The 16,005-nt window shown below is 38.3% G+C and overlaps 1 protein-coding gene across 2 annotated transcripts; it reads left to right on the forward strand.

Moving 5' to 3' along the window:
* Positions 1–1,847: 1,847 nt before the first annotated feature.
* aldh3a2b (aldehyde dehydrogenase 3 family, member A2b) lies at positions 1,848–15,996 on the forward strand. 2 transcript variants are annotated; one of them, XM_006784885.3, is made up of 11 exons: positions 1,848–1,962; positions 3,411–3,606; positions 4,111–4,342; positions 7,813–7,898; positions 8,287–8,495; positions 10,057–10,174; positions 10,405–10,546; positions 12,259–12,425; positions 12,528–12,627; positions 12,758–12,996; positions 15,219–15,996. In XM_006784885.3, exons 2-11 carry the CDS (start codon positions 3,445–3,447, stop codon positions 15,231–15,233), a joined length of 1,470 nt encoding a protein of 489 aa, XP_006784948.1. In that variant the 5' UTR covers positions 1,848–1,962; positions 3,411–3,444; the 3' UTR covers positions 15,234–15,996. The 2 variants fall into 2 exon arrangements, with proteins under 2 accessions (XP_006784948.1, XP_035761257.1); XM_035905364.2 differs by having other exon boundaries at positions 1,849–1,962; positions 3,445–3,606.
* Positions 15,997–16,005: the final 9 nt, after the last annotated feature.

Below are 16,005 nucleotides of genomic sequence, written 5' to 3' on the forward strand. Positions count from 1 at the left end.
AATGAAGGAATGAATGAATGAAGAGTCTTGCTTGACTCAGGCTATGTGTTGGATTGTCGCAGTGTTTTTTGGGGTCTGCAGAAGCCTGAATGGGAAACTGGATATCATGCATAGACAAGAATATTATTCCCCTATTTCCAGGAATCACAGGGTACTGAGATTTAAAGCAGATGTGTGACTGCTGGCATCTGATAAAAGATGGATTCAGCCTCAGCAGGGAATTGATTTGGATATGAATATATGCAATATTCACACTAGGTTTTAGTGCATTGTTACTAACAATAGTATAATTTGTTAGATGTTACCAGTACATAATTTTAAATCGTCAATATGCCAAGTCTGAAGCTACAAAAATGATATCCTAACTGCAGTAGGCAATTACTGGCCACTTTATTAGGTGCACAACCATCTCTAGGATTTATAGAGAATGATCTGAAAAAGAGAAAATATCCAGTGAGTGGAGAAAATGCTTTATTGATGTCAGATGTCAGAGGAGTGTGGTCAGACTGCTTCAAACTGATAATAAGGCAAAGGTAACTTAAAATAACCTCGTGTTACAACCAAAATATGGTAAATTGAATTACTCTTATTTGGTGATTTTTCTACCTGAGCACACAAAGCTCTTTATTCGACATGTCTCGCTCACACATTTTATTCTGCATCCTAGTGCACACTCACGCTCAATCAGCCACCTGACCAGAAGGGTATGCAGAAGAGCATTTCTAAACACACAACATGTTAAACCTTGAAGCAGATGGGCTACAGCAGCAGAAGACCACACCAGGTGCCAATCCCGTCATCTAAGAACAGGAAACTGAGGCTGCAGTGGACAACAGAAGACTGGGGAAAAGGCTGGATAATTAAGTTCAAAATGTGCTGTCAAACAACATGAAAGCATGGATCCATCCTCCCTTGTATGAATGAGCACACTGGGGCTCATTTAAACACCAGAGTCTCCCAGAGCAGTGTTGCTGTTTTCCATCCCTTTTTGACCTGCTTCTAGCAGGATAACACAGCATGATACAAACATCGAATCATCTCAAACAACTGTCTTGATCACAACTTAATATAAGTTCACTGCACTCAAATGTCCTCCAGTCATCAGATGTCAAATAGAGCACATATCGGATGTGGTGGGAAGGATTCTCATTGTGGACATGCAGACGAAAAATCTGCAACTAGTGTGAGAATCTGACATGTCAACATGGACCAAAATGTCTGAGGGATGTTTCCAGCACCTTGTTGAACCTGTGCAAAAATAAGGACTTGGTTATTTGTCATGAATGACTCCCAAAGGTAATATTTCCAGACCATCTTATTTACAGAATTTCTAAATCTCTGAAACATTAATATTTTATTAAAAGTAGAAAACCGTTATTTTCCACAGTGAAAAAGTCCATTAAGATATTTCTATATAAATACAGAGAGAAGGGGATTTGTTTCATGTGCATAAGGGACATTTGTAATTTTATCTGTTTATTTGTTTATTTTAGTTTTTCATTTATTTTTGCTTATTATGGCATTGTGTGCTCCTGGCTCAGTTTGAAAGTCGACTGCAGGTCCAGCGGTGCACTACATCTCTGTGACACCTTTACTTAGTTCCAATGGTTAAATTTGCAGACAAAATACAGAAACAGCATATCAACTAACATGCCTGCGGGTCACTAAAGTCAGATTTAACGTTTGGAAGTCTTTTTTATGACAAATAACCATGTCCATGTTGACATATTTCGGTGTGGACTATGAACTGTAGGTGTGGACCAGAGAGCCGCGCTGAGGCTGAAAGCTAAGCCCAGCGGAGGGAGTGTGGGGCCCTGCCCCCAGCGGGGGGTGGGATCTAACGGGGAAGGAGAGCTCTGTTTCTCTCGCCAGTGTGACCCGTCCGGCTCCTCTGCAGCAGGTTATCTCACCATCGAGACGCTTCAGGATCTCCAGAATTTAACCGCACCTGATATTATAAAGGTAGGACTGAACAAAACCAGATCACAGGTGTTTTCGCCTTTTTAGTTCCTGACCTAACAGACAGAGAGCGACCCGCGGGAGCGATTTGTGAAGAGGCAAAAAAACAAATAAGACTAACAATAAAAACACGAACTTTAATCAGCCAGACGGACACATTAAGAAGATAATGTATCCAATAAAGTTTGTGCAGAATAACCAACGTCAGCCGTGAAGCATTTAACGTGAAACAGAATACCGGATGTTGTATGTGTAGTTTCTAATTACTGTACCTTTAAGTGTGAGCCAGCCGCTGTAGCCTAGTGTTTGTGATGGTTTCCCTTTGCTGTCATTATCACGGCATACAAGCATAGAAAGCATCAGGCTCCTTCCCTAAAAAGCGATAATGGACAAATATTCCGCTTGATCCAAGTTATCAGGAGCATATAATGACGTATGCATATAATTAAAAGTACAGAGAGCCAACACAACAACAGAAAAACGTACTTATATAATACTTAATTGCTAATATGCAAAACGATGATGTATTTTATCATTTCTGTCATTTTTATAATATAGTGGGTTTGTCTCAATAAAAGAAAAAGCAGTGCAATGCTGCTGTAGTCAATGAACGAAATCTCTCAGCACAACTATAAGAAACAAATTACAGAAAAACTTCTGCTCATTGCCCACACTGTCCTGTAATTAAGTAAAAGGTTGTTGATATTACATTGAAAATGTCCTACTTTATTTATTTATTTATTTATTTATTCAGTCAGTCAGTCATTCATTTGTTTTACTGCAGACACATCATTAAATTTAAAAAATATCTATAGTAGATAGTGGAAAAACTTTTTCTGTCATTTAACTGTTTATATATTACTTAATTACTTTGCAGTATGAGTGGCTGTGGGGCAGGTCTATATCAGTGTATCAGTAACACAAACTGTAAAATATTTGAAATTACATTTGAAACTTTCCTAAATTTTCCAAAGATGTTCAGTGGGCTGGACTGGAGTCTTAAGCTGGCTGATTTTGGCTCCCGGGCCTTAACAATCACAATTAAATATAACAGAAAATACTAAACTATCCTAACCTTTATAGCTTAAGTTACTAAACTACCACCAAAACTTCAAATTACATTATATAATTTAACAGTTCTTACTTTATAGACGAGAGATCAATAAAACTAGGATAGTTATGGTTATAACAGATCAGATGGTATTTAGAAAGTTTACCATGTAATGGGAGACTCCAGGCAATCACAGGTGAATGATATAAGGTGGGGAATAGTTAATCAGAAAGTTTGACCTGAGAGAGACTGTTGGTCTTGTGGGAAGCCGAAAGTCGGGCTTATTTTTTTAAAGTGTATGACGCACTTGCTCGTGCTTGGAGCGGTGAGAAGAGAGCTGCAGTAGGAGAGTTGTGTATTTTAAAGTTATCCACCTTTTCTTGATTTCTGCTTTCTGCAGCTTTGAGGAAATCTTTTTCATTTGGTCTCAAAAGATGTCCCGGGAGCAGCAAGCGGTGGCTCGTGCCAGGAAAGCCTTTGAAACAGGCAGGTCCAAATCTGTAGAGTACCGAATCAACCAGCTCAAGAATCTGCAGCGGTTATTCAGCGAGAAACAGAAAGAGATTGCAGCTGCCATTAAGAAAGACCTCAATAAGGTGAGTAGTGAGTACAAAACACATAGACTCCTGTCTGTGTTTTTACAGACTGGCTTCCGATGTTTCCCATTTTATTTCTTAGCTAAGCACAAAAGCTCCCGGAAAGCATGTCCTCTGCCAAGGCCAAGGCACATCTTGGAATTCTAAACAAAGTCATCTGGACCCAATTAAATCCTGAATTTTTTTGTCTGTGTCATTAATGCCTTGGTAGTTGTGCATACTTGTGCTGACACACAAACAGTCTGACATAGAAAGAGCTGGATGGGATCCCTTCTTTCCTCTGGAAATCTGATTGCTATAAATAAATATATATGTATAGGACTGCTCTGTTAAGAAATGTGAATAGAAGTTTTAAAGTGGTCAGATCATAAAACCTATGAAATGTTCATAAATCACTAGATAAATATGAGATGGGGTTCAAAATAGTTTCATTTTATGGAAGCATACAGAAACTGAAGAGTATCCACCATAAGGAGATCCTACGTTCATCTTCTTCTTCCTCAGACCGAGGTTGGGGCGCAGTTTTATGAGACTCTGGGTCTGGAGGGTGAGATCAGCCTCTTCATTAAGAATCTGAAGGAGTGGGCAGCCCCTCGGCATGTGAAGAAGAACCTGCTGACCATGTCTGACACTGTCTACATCCATCCAGAGCCTCTGGGGGTGGTGCTGGTCATCGGGGCCTGGAACTACCCCTGGGCTGTGACCATCCGGCCGCTCATTGGAGCCATTGCTGCCGGTACTGTACCATGCTGAGAGTGTTTGGGGTGGATGAAAGGGCAGAGTGTGATGTAATAAGGTTCATATTTTTGTGCCTGAGTAGCGCTTACATCTGTAACATCTTTTATGATAAGAATACCACAGGCAATTTGTGTCCTTGTGGCCACTTACTCAAGTGCATAAAATAGCATAAAAATCAAATTATATAAAGCATTAGAATTTATATATAATAATAATTATTATTATGTACATATTAAATAATAACTGAAAACAAAGTTACCTATATAATTAAGTACTGGAGTAAACTTATATGTCACCAAATTCTCAATTTAAAATATACAATTTACTTACAGTTTGTAGCGCCTGCCCCTTTAAGCACACAGCTTTATTAACTCTGATATTGTAGCATTTTTCAATTCAGAGTAAAATCAGAACCTATGTAAATGTCTTTGGATACGTTAGCAACAGACGGCAAAGACCATAACATTTCCGCCTAAGATTTGGAAATCAAGGCGTGTATTCAGTTCTTTTCTATTCGTCTGTTTTTCAGGCCAGTTCTTTTCTTTTGTCCCGTGATCACAACCGCTCAAGTTCCCCTTTCTATCCAGCCACTGCCAAGTGTTCTCTTTCAGCTTGTGATAAGTAGGTCAAAGGCCACTCTGTGAACTCTATACTGCAATAATGAGAGCAGAAGTTTTAGGAACGGCAAAAGATTCATTGTGTGTGTCCTTGTACGTTGGTATTTACTCATCAGATGCTGGGATCCTGTTTTTTTCTATTCTGGGGTGATGTGTGTGCACTTTCTCATACATTATCTTCATAAAGCTCAGCCTGAGTGGTCAAACTGTGCGACTCAGCTTTAATCACGATGTCATGAAGAGGTTTCTTGTGACTACACAGCATGACACTGCAGTATTTGTGGTTGTCCAGTGATAGCTTTGCATATCAGTGCTTGCATGTAGGCGTCTCATTTGTATTTCATTTGGATAAATCCAGTTTAGTGTCAAATACTGAAAAAGTGTAGCACTTGTCAGTGCAGTTGTGCAGCACTTTGTGCCACCATTTAATATTCTGTGATTGCTGGCACAACACGGACTTTGCTCTTTGCACCAGCAATATCAGATATTACACAGATGCTCGTATCAGCCCAGTGGGTCAGAAGTCTTTTCTTCTGATTATTTTCAGGCCAAAGGCAACTGTCAGTTCAACAAAACTGTTGAAGAATTATGCATTTAAAATATAATGCATTAATTTTTTTCAGTGTATTGTAATAATGTAATAAAACACTGATGTGCGTAATATTTTTTCATTGTGATTGGTTAATATTTAAAGTCACAATTTCAAGTTAAAATAGTAAGTTAGCATTTTCTGTCTGGGCAGCCACAGCCTGAATGTGTGTGTTTGAATGGGTGAATGAGGCTAGTTGTATAAAAGTGCTTTGAGTGCTAGAAAAGAGTAGAAAAGCAGGATATAAGTGTCATTTATTTCCAGGTTGTAAAAATAATTCAATTAATCTCAGTAAGACAGATACCCATAAACAACGTATGTACTATATGTAATAGGTTGATAATTCATAATATATACCATCATGTAAAAACTCTGATATATATAATGATACTTGTTCAACTGAATCAATTAGATTTGCATTTCACGTGTCAGTGATCCTCAAGGTTATTGTAGTTAACTAAAAATAAAAATAAAAAGTAGACTTAAGAAAGGTTAAAAACAACCAAAACAATTGTGGCTAATGTGAAAAATGAATTAAAGTAAAATAAAAATGTAGATAATAAGTTAATATCCTTAGCTTTAGACATTGTTATCTGTTAAAATTTGCTATCATAACTTAGCTGTGGAGGTTTTGATGGACATGTTAATTGAGACATGGATGTTTAAAAGAGTGAGAGTCAATAACTTTAAAAAAGTTTTAAAAAGTATTTTTTGGAATGCCTGTTCTAATTTTCCATAATCTTGCCTCTGTCGTGTGTCCTCTACACAATAAAAGACTAAAACTGACACTGAAATAGGGATGCAACGATACCAATTTTTTCAAACCGATACGATACCGATACTTGGATCTGAGTACTTGCCGATACAGAGTACAAAAACCGATACTTCTACCACACACACACAAATACAATGAATTGGAAGACAGGTTTTATTTTATTCTCTGCCGATACAAAATAAAATCTTAATAAAAATAACCACAAAAAAATTCAAGTGAAAAATAAGCACTTCTGTTAAATTATTGCAGAGTCTCCACATTGTAATTTAACAAAATATCACTGAACTATTGGCACTGTCTCGAGCTTTCAGAATAATAAATAAACACTTCTGTTTGGAATAAAATAAATACAAATTAGGTTTGAGAATAAAATAAACTTTTAAATTATTGCAGAGTGTCCATATTGTAAACAAACAAACAAAATAACTTAAGTATTCGGCATTGACGAACAAACTCCTCATCTGCCCGTGAATCATCAGTCCACTGTGCTTACCTCTTCAGAAAGTTTTGGCACCATTATCTCCCTGATTTTCCACGACCGGCATTGGCTGGTCATCCAGAGCGATAAAATGAGTCAGAGTCTCTGTTATTTTAACTGCCCGTGGATTTTCTCTTGACATTTTTCATCGCTTTTTCAAAACCTGAGTTAAAGTTGGCTGTTCCGGTCCACACTGCTGACATTTTGTTTAGCCTAGCTACAGCAGCCTCCAGTTTCTCTTTTTTATCTGGAGCCGCCAGTCTCACTCGCCTAACCCTGTGCCTGTTTAGCGCGGGATGTCCCCCTAGTGGCCAATCTAAAAAACTACAACAGAAATGACATGCCACCCTCTGATTAATGAAATAAGTTGGTATCGGTTCATGGTATCGGTTAACTTTTACGAGTATGAGTACACACACATTTTACAGTATCGGCCCCGATACCTGGTACCAGTATCGGTATCGGTGCATCCCTACACTGAAACCAATAAAAACTAAAGTGAAACTACTGAAAATGTTTTCAAGCAATAAATATTAAAGTGAAACAAGCAGCAGTACTTTAGAAACTAACTGAAACTAAACAGAATTAAAAACAAAAAGTCACAGTGAAATGAAAATAAAAACGAAATTATAAGAACTCTGTTGATCACCAATAAAAAAGCACAAAGGTGTAGCTGAGGCTGCCAGCACAGACAAAGGTGAACGTCTGGGGGTAGGCGTGTGATCTCAGCTGTCTTAGTGGAGATAATGATCCATAAATGTAAGATAATGATGCCAAATGCCTGCACACAAAGAGAACTGGATATTGTTTTGGACTTAAAGCCATGATCTGCATTCTGCTGAATAGCTATCCATTCACAGGCTGTGTTTTTAGATCACAAATCAATAACAACATTAGCACATTTCATATTAAATGTGTCAGGGAAAAAAATGGACGAACATCATCAAAGAAAATGATTGAAAATAATTGTTAGACAATATTGAGCTGCCATTCTCTTCTACCTGTGCAGGTAATGCAGCTGTGGTGAAGCCCTCTGAGGTCTGTGTGCACACTTCCAAAGTCATGGAGGACCTTCTGCCGATTTACATTGACAAAGTAAGGACAGGTCACATGACAGCAGCCCATGTCCAGCCAAACAAGGCTCTGTTATTAGCTGCTTATTCTTTACAAATTGCATCTGTGCTTACACTTATAGTTTTATGCTGTGCCATATAAAAACAAACTGTGAAATGTTTCCCATGAAAACACAAGATGTCAGGGGAACTGTGTTTACTATATACACATGATGGGGGAAGTCGAGCAGAGAAAAGCTTTTGACTTGTGCTGTATTTGCTTTTTATAATCAGCTTAATTTATCTCTATTTATTCTGCAAATGATCTAAAGAAGAAAACTGCCTTGCATCTCAAATTGTTTAAATTACAGAGACGTGTTGTTTCCGGACCTTTTGTGATACCTGCATGTATGTTTTCTTTTGTGTGTCAGGAGCTTTACCCTGTTGTAACTGGAGGAGTGCCGGAGACCCAGGAGCTGCTACGCCAGAAATTTGATCATATCTTCTACACCGGCAACAGCACGGTGGGAAAAGTGATCATGGAAGCTGCCGCCAAACACCTGACACCAGTCACCCTGGAGCTTGGCGGGAAGAGCCCCTGCTACATCGACAAGAACTGTGACATAAGCATAGCCTGCAGGTGAAAGCAGTGCTCAGTGTTATTTGTCTTCATGTTACAATTTTAATTTCTTTTTTCTTTCTTACATACAGTCACTCAGAATCTTAATATTTCCATTAAGGGTGTCTGAATATGCTGGGTAGCTTTGCATGATCACAGTTTAAGACAGCCTTTATTTTAGCCTTTTGGCTGCTGGTTCATCATCTGTCATTATCAGTTTAAGCTTCTCTTCTTTCAACCACACCGCCTTAAAGTCAGCTTTTTTGTGGTTGGCTACACCTCATAAACAAACAGCGGGTGGGAGGAGCTGTTGTGCTCAAATTCAGAACTGTGTACCCTGAATGAGCATAATAAATATATTTACTCTCTCTGATGTTAAGAGGAATCTAAAGCATGGGCTTTAGAATACTTGCAGCCTTCGGCCATATTTAATATGAGCATCCACCTTTGTTCTGAGTGTTGGTCCATCCAGTGAGTGCTGTCAAAGCTTATGCAGCTGTGGTCAGATGTTTATATACACTAGTCGTGGACATGAATGTCATAGTAATTTGGGGCTTTTAATGATTTGAATGATTTTTAATTTTCTCTAATCCACATAAGGTCAAAAGTATACATACACACCATCAGTAATATTCAGTGTCCAAGCAAGTCGCACCTTGCTAAGATACACTTCTGGTGGTCATAAGTAAGTTTCTGGCATTTGACCACCTTTTGTAGCAGAATTGGTAGAGTTAAATTAAATAACTTGGTTTCCTTGCCAACACATGGGTTTTAAGAGTAATCTACAAATTTGCAACAGGGTCGATGTGTGTTTGGGATCATTGTCCAGGTGGAACACCAAATAAAAGCAGTTGATTTAATGTAAAGTTGAAGAATATGAGATAGTCCTCCTTCATTATTTCATCTACTTTGTGCAAAGTACTGGTACCACAGCTCCAGAACATGATGCTACCACAACCATGCTTGACAGTTGTTAGAGTTTTCTTAGGTTTGAAAGCCTCACCTTTATTCCTCCAAACTTACCACTTGTCATTGTGACAAAACAGCTTAAATCTTTGTCTCGTCTGACCATGAAACTTTGAAGGCATCGATTTTAGAGCGGGGGCTTCTTTCTTGATCGACACACTCTCAGCCCGAGTCAATGTAAAACTGGCTCGACTGTGGACGCTGGTCTTATAACGCTTCTAGTTCATGGCAGGCCTGAGCCTTGGGGTTTTCTTTAACACCCTGATAACGTGATGGCACATCTGAATAATTTCAACTTGCCTACAGCTGTCCACTCTCCAAGTTAAAATACATTGTAGAACCTTCACCAGTACTTACTAAAAAATTTAAGTGAGTAGATGTATACTTTTGAATCAGTGTGTATTTGAGAAAATCCAAACGTAATTCAAGCTTATTGTCTTTAAAAGTAATTAAAGATGCTGTAAAATCATTCCACCCTGAAGGACAAAGAATTCAGAGAAATTGAATTCTCAAATTGTCTTGATATTCATGCTCATGATGAGTGTATGTTTAACTTCAGACCACAACTGTATATGACATAAATCCAGTCACCGGTAACACTTCCTCTGCTCTGTAGGCGTATCACGTGGGGGAAGTACAGTAACTGTGGTCAGACCTGCATTGCCCCAGACTACATCCTTTGTGAGCCCAGCATCCAGAACCGGGTCATTGAAGAGGTCAAGAAGTGTATTAAGGTACTTAAGACTGAAAAAAACATAACTTTGAGTTGAGAATTTTAAAACTAAGGAAAAAAATATAGTCCTTTATTTCAATACAAACCTCAAAGAAATGTTTATGCTTCAAAAATTCATTATCAAGGTGGCAACACAGTGCATCAGAGTGTGTGGGGGGGGGGGGGGGGGGGGGGGGGGGAATTTAATGTGTTTGCCCATTAATTCACTGGTTTTTAAAATAATTTCTGTAGGTGTTCTACACAGACAACCCAAAGATGTGCCCGGACTATGGTCGCATCATCAACCAGCGCCATTTCAAGAGGGTCATGGCCATGTTAGAAGACAGCAACATCGCTGTAGGAGGGGAAAATGATGAGTCAGACTGCTACATAGGTAACAATTAATTCATTTTTAAAATATAAAAGTCATTATTGTGTTTATTTTCTCAGGCCTTGACAGCTGCACCTTCTTCCTTTGTGGCTTTAGCATAAGAGACCCCATTTAACAGCTTATATCATTCCCAACACTGGCTTCTCTCTGTTGGTTTTTATTTTAAGATTTTACTATCCCCTTGCTTGGGTATAAATATATAACAAAATGTATAACCCTATACAAGCCAGTTCACATCCTTAGATACAGGTGTGGGTCTGTGGCTCAGATGGAAACAGAAACATATAATTTCTCTGACATTTCTCCAAGCTCTCTTCTCTTTCCTGTTCTTTCGTTATATTAAAATGGGCTCCAGCTGTCCTCCATTTATGGTGTTCTTTGGCGTTCAGAGCACAGAGCTGATAGCCTTTGACACAGTGTAAAGTAAAGTTGAGATTATTTCAACTCAGCTAACTAAATGTGAACTTGCACATACTTACACCACCCACAAAGAGGTTACATTTTGTCATAAAACATGTAAACAAGCTGGTTCAACCTTACTGAGGAGCTCAGCCTTGCAGAATCTTTTTTTTGGTAACTTTAACTGTTGTTTACTATTAATTTTTCATGTTTTTATTCACAATTATTCATCTACATTTTTTGCATTTTTGTTGTTGTTGATACTTTCACTTTAATTTTGCCTTCTATCTCTTGTTATTTTGCTTTTTGTTATGATTTAGCATCTGAATGTCCTGCTTTTGCCTTTCTATTAAAGCGGTATACAAAGGAAGTTATTATTAGAATTTAACCAATATATCGGTGAGGCTGATATGTTAGCTGTTTGCCAATCTACTGATATTGTCATTTATGACTTCCCCAAAATAATTTTTTTTTAAAAAGTAGACAAGCATTGGAGAAACACCCCTCAGCACCTCAAGGGTGCTGATGTTGCATAGCTTGTCCACCAGAGGGCACTCTGATCTGACCAGAGCATAAACAAAAAAGTATTCCACGACTGCTTGTGACAGTAAAACAAGTTCATTTTTAAAATACAATGCGATATTATCTTGTTACAGACAGATAAATAACCACAATAACAAATGTTAGTGAAATCTGTTTATGTTCCATGTGTCTGGAAGAAAAAGCATATCAGCTGATACACCAGAATTTTAAATGTACAAATTTCAATACTAGTATCAATATTAAAACTTCTATATTGGTCGGGCTGTAGTTATTATTATAATTTGGAAAGGTAAAAATGAGAATGTAGTTCAGGTGCCTTATTTGAATACCAAACACATAAATAGGATGGTGTTTAGTGTTATATTTAATAGCAAAATTCATAAAAGATAGCGACATGGATGACACAAAATAAGGAACTTTTGTTTAGAAACAAACAGGGTGAAACCAAAAGAACAGCAAAGGCAAGAAAGTCCAAAAAGTACAAGAGAAAAACAATCGAAAATGCCAAAACTCCACAATGAGAAACTAGTAAATGGGAAACGTGAGGATATAACTTCAGGGACCATATACAGAGTCAATACTCAATAGCAGGAAGATAAGGGGAAAATAGCAATAGAAGGTACAATGAAGACAAATGTTGATAGCTTTTAAACTAAAATATGAATCAAACTGAAACAGGCCAAAGAACAACTCAGACAGATAAACCAGAATATCTGAAAGGAGAACCTTCAGGAACAAGACGAAGTCATGCAGTGTTTCTGTGATTTTCTTAGCTCCAACAGTTCTACGGGACGTGAAGCCAGAGGCAAAGGTAATGCAGGAGGAGATTTTTGGACCTCTACTTCCTATCTTACCAGTCAGCGGCCTGGACGAAGCCATCAAGCTGATCAATAAGGGAGAAAAACCTCTGGCTCTCTATGTGTTCTCACCAGATAACAAGGTATCTATCAGCAGCCAACACAGCAAAGCAGTTAACACGTGGAAACCAGCGTTTAGGTCGAGACTTATTGTCAGTGTTTTTTGTTTTCTCTTCTCTGTAAAGGTGATAGAGAGAATGAGAGATGAGACTTCGAGTGGAGGATTCCTGGCCAACGACTGCCTCGTGCACTATTCTGTCAGCGCGTTGCCATTTGGAGGAGTGGGTGAGTAGAGAAACTGTGCAAATGGAGCCTTTTTTTAACCCCTTAGTGACTTTACTGTCTGTACTGGTTTATTGTGTTGATTAAAAGTGGTCAAACCTGATGCCAACATCTGTGTATGTCCCATGTGCAGGAAACAGTGGAATAGGCTGCTACCACGGCAAGTTCAGCTTTGACCGACTGAGCCACCTGCGTGGTTGTCTGGTCAAAAAGCTGAAAATGGAGGGGGTGAACGACATGCGCTACCCGCCGCACACATTGAAGAAACTGGGCTGGGCGCGCTTCTTCATCCTCAATACCGTAGATGTGGGCTGGGTGGGACGGATGGCGCTCCTAGCTGCTCTGGTTATGGTGGCTGCTGTTGTGATTCAGGTGAGTTGAAAAGAAAGAAAGGAATAACTGACACGGGCAGTATCAGTGGACGAGCTTCCCAGCTAGCTGCAATGTTCTAAGAGGAGCAGAGAAACCTAAACCTTTCTGTAGTTGAACACATCCTTTGAGTGTCACACAGTGCACATGTGCATTACTGAGTGGGACAAAAAAGAGCGATCGCATTACTCCAGTGTTGGCAGACTTGCACCTGCTCTCTGCGCATCACAGAATCCAGCATGAAGTGCGCTATTGTATTTAAAGCTTTAAATGGCCTTGCACCTGCGTTTGTGGTAGAGACTTATGCTGTTTCCATACTCTCTCTCAACATCATTAACCCTGCAAAGCCTGAACTATGCAATGACTGCCGGACGATTGTAATTTTTTTGAAACTTTTTTTTTTTTCACAGTTTCAAAAAAAGTTTTTGGAAAAAAGTGTTTATTGAACCTTATGACAATTAAAAAAAAGCAAACATTAATTTCCATATATGAGTTTTAATTTGTAATATTTGTCTCACAGTAGCATTCAATGTGTCTGATTGCATACATCAGATTTTTCAGCCTTACAGGGTTAAGGTCTACTTCCTAATCACTCTAAAGTCCAAACCATCGCAGAGTCAAAGCTAATTTGCTTGCACCAAGACGCTGGAATGATCTTCCAAGTGACTTCACAAATGCGTCACCTACGTCTGTCTTTAACTCTTAGCTAAAGACATCATGCTTTTTGTAATTTTATGTAATTAATGTAAATGCGTGTACCATGAATTTGTATCTTTTATTTTTATTTCTTATTGTAAATCACTTTTCTAAACATGCTACAGTATAGTAATATAAAAAATTTCCAGTCATGCTGCACAATGGGAGCTGAACCATCCAAGTGCCACCAAGTCCCCCGTCCACACATCCACAAGTATTTTTTTAAGCTCAACTTTGGTCTTTCCATCTACATTCAAAGGCCTAATGAAAAGCTCCTTCTGGGTGAAGACAGATTTAGGGTTAAGGGTTACATAACCACCAGCTGGCTTGTCATACTGTAGGCATGCCCAGTTTTGTTTCAGTGCTTTCAAGCAAATTTAATTTATTCAGGTTTTGAGCTGTTTAGTGCTCGGTCCTGTGGAAGTGGTGGTGGTTCAGCCTTTTTTTTTCCTCCAAAAGTTCAAAGATTAATCAGTGATTCTGAGGCAGATTTGATGATAAATGGTCATCTGTGATCGACTGGCATAGCAACAAAGATGCGGAATGTTTTTCTTTCTTCTTCTTCTTCTTCTTTTTTTGGTTCACAATGCAAATACTTCACAGTATTTCTGTTGTTTTTATTCAGTATTCACATATATAAATGTTGAATGTGTGACATTTACTTTTTTTGCACTGTGGCATTTTTCTGTTCTGTTCTGTGTACTCCTTTTTACGGTGGCCCTGAGAGGCCAAATGGACTGCAACTTAAGAAAACACCAGCAATAAGAAAAACACTGCAAAAGCACACAAAACACAACGGAAATAGGAGCAAACAAAACACAAATAGGAAAAAACTCATTTCCACAAGCACAAGGGAAGTGTTTGTGGGGAGACAATAACCCGACGGACAAGTTGCAGGAACCAAATTATGCTAAGAACTGTGCTGGGAGACACTTAAAAGAAGTTTTGTGAGGAAAGAAAAGATGAGAGGTAAGTGTGTTAACCTAACTATTGGCCTAAAAATCCGTCATCAGTATTATATGAATCATGATAAAACACGCCTACCATGTTTTGGGTTCCTGCAACTGGTCCGTCGGGTTATTGTCTCCCCAGAAACACTTCCCTTGTGCTTGTGGAAATGAGTTTTTTCCTATTTCTGTTTCTGTTTTTCCAATTTCTGTTTTGGTTTTTTCCTATTTCCGTTGTCGTTTTTCATTCGTTGTGTTTTGTGTGCTTTTGCAGCGTTTTTCTTATTGCTGGTGTTTTCTTAAGTTGCAGTCCATTTGGCCTTTCAGGGCCACCGTACCTTTTGCCCTCTACAGTCTGCAGACTAGTTTTTACCCCAACCTTCCTACTGAGTAACAACACAGGATTCAAATAGAAATAAAAACACTATTTCAAATAGAAATAGTGTTAAAACACTTCCTTACAGCTGCGTCACAGCTTACGTCTGAGACACCCATCAGTCATTTTAAAAGCATTATGAATGCAGAGCAAATGTTTTGAAAAACCTCCAGCTGAGTCTTCTGTTTGTGTCTTTTGTTTTACAGAAGTACCTCCTCTGAAGCCGTTCTGCTGTTTCCTTTATCGTCTGGGCCGCAGAAGAGGAACAAGGATGATTCATTTGTTTATGCATGAACAAGATAGCAATGTTGTGTTGTTTCAGGATTGCCGTTTTCCATTTCACATTTCAGTGAAGTTTCATGGAGCTCACTGAGAGCCGTTTATTTTAATGAAGATAATTATTTATTCTCATCTATGCAAGAATCACTACGTTCCATTAATTCATCACCACATTTTTTAATACTTTTTTTAAAAAATATGATTTAGTTTGTTTTTTTAAAATGAAGTAATAGTGTAAGTGTAGAGGTATTGCATGATTCAAAGTATGATGTCCATTTATTCTACCTTGCATTTAAAAAACAAAACATGTTTACATGAAGGGCCATAAGATGAAGTTCATTTTAATAATGAAAAATGATTTTTTTTATCATTATTATTATTATTATGTAGGAGCTACCTACAGGGTATTTTTAGCTTGTTGTTTCAGTAATGGATCTGCCATTAATCTGACAATCAGCCCGAATGCACTTGATTTCAGCCCAGAGTAGTTTCAGGCTGTGTTTGGCAGGCATGAAGACAATCCGTCCAGTCTGTGAGATTTCAGTGTTTGTTTTCAGCTCATCCGAATCACGCAGGTTCATGTGAAGGAAGTTTTTAATGATTTTTTTATGACCAAATGTAAAACATTTAAGTGACCAAGTGTAGTTGTTTCTAAATATTTGCCTATATCGCACCATTTAAATTTATAAACAACAATTAAAGAAATATATATGC

The sequence above is a fragment of the Neolamprologus brichardi genome, chromosome 10 (genome assembly GCF_056152115.1).
Source record: "Neolamprologus brichardi isolate AB-2024 chromosome 10, ASM5615211v1, whole genome shotgun sequence".
NCBI lineage: Eukaryota > Metazoa > Chordata > Actinopteri > Cichliformes > Cichlidae > Neolamprologus > Neolamprologus brichardi.

Coding starts and splice junctions, on each gene's coding strand:
- aldh3a2b (XM_006784885.3), top strand. CDS start 3,445: ATGTCCCGGGAGCAGCAAGCGGTGGCTCGTGCCAGGAAAGCCTTTGAA. Junction 4,343..7,812: donor CATTGGAGCCATTGCTGCCG/GTACTGTACCAT, acceptor CTACCTGTGCAG/GTAATGCAGCTGTGGTGAAG. Junction 12,628..12,757: donor GTTGCCATTTGGAGGAGTGG/GTGAGTAGAGAA, acceptor TCCCATGTGCAG/GAAACAGTGGAATAGGCTGC.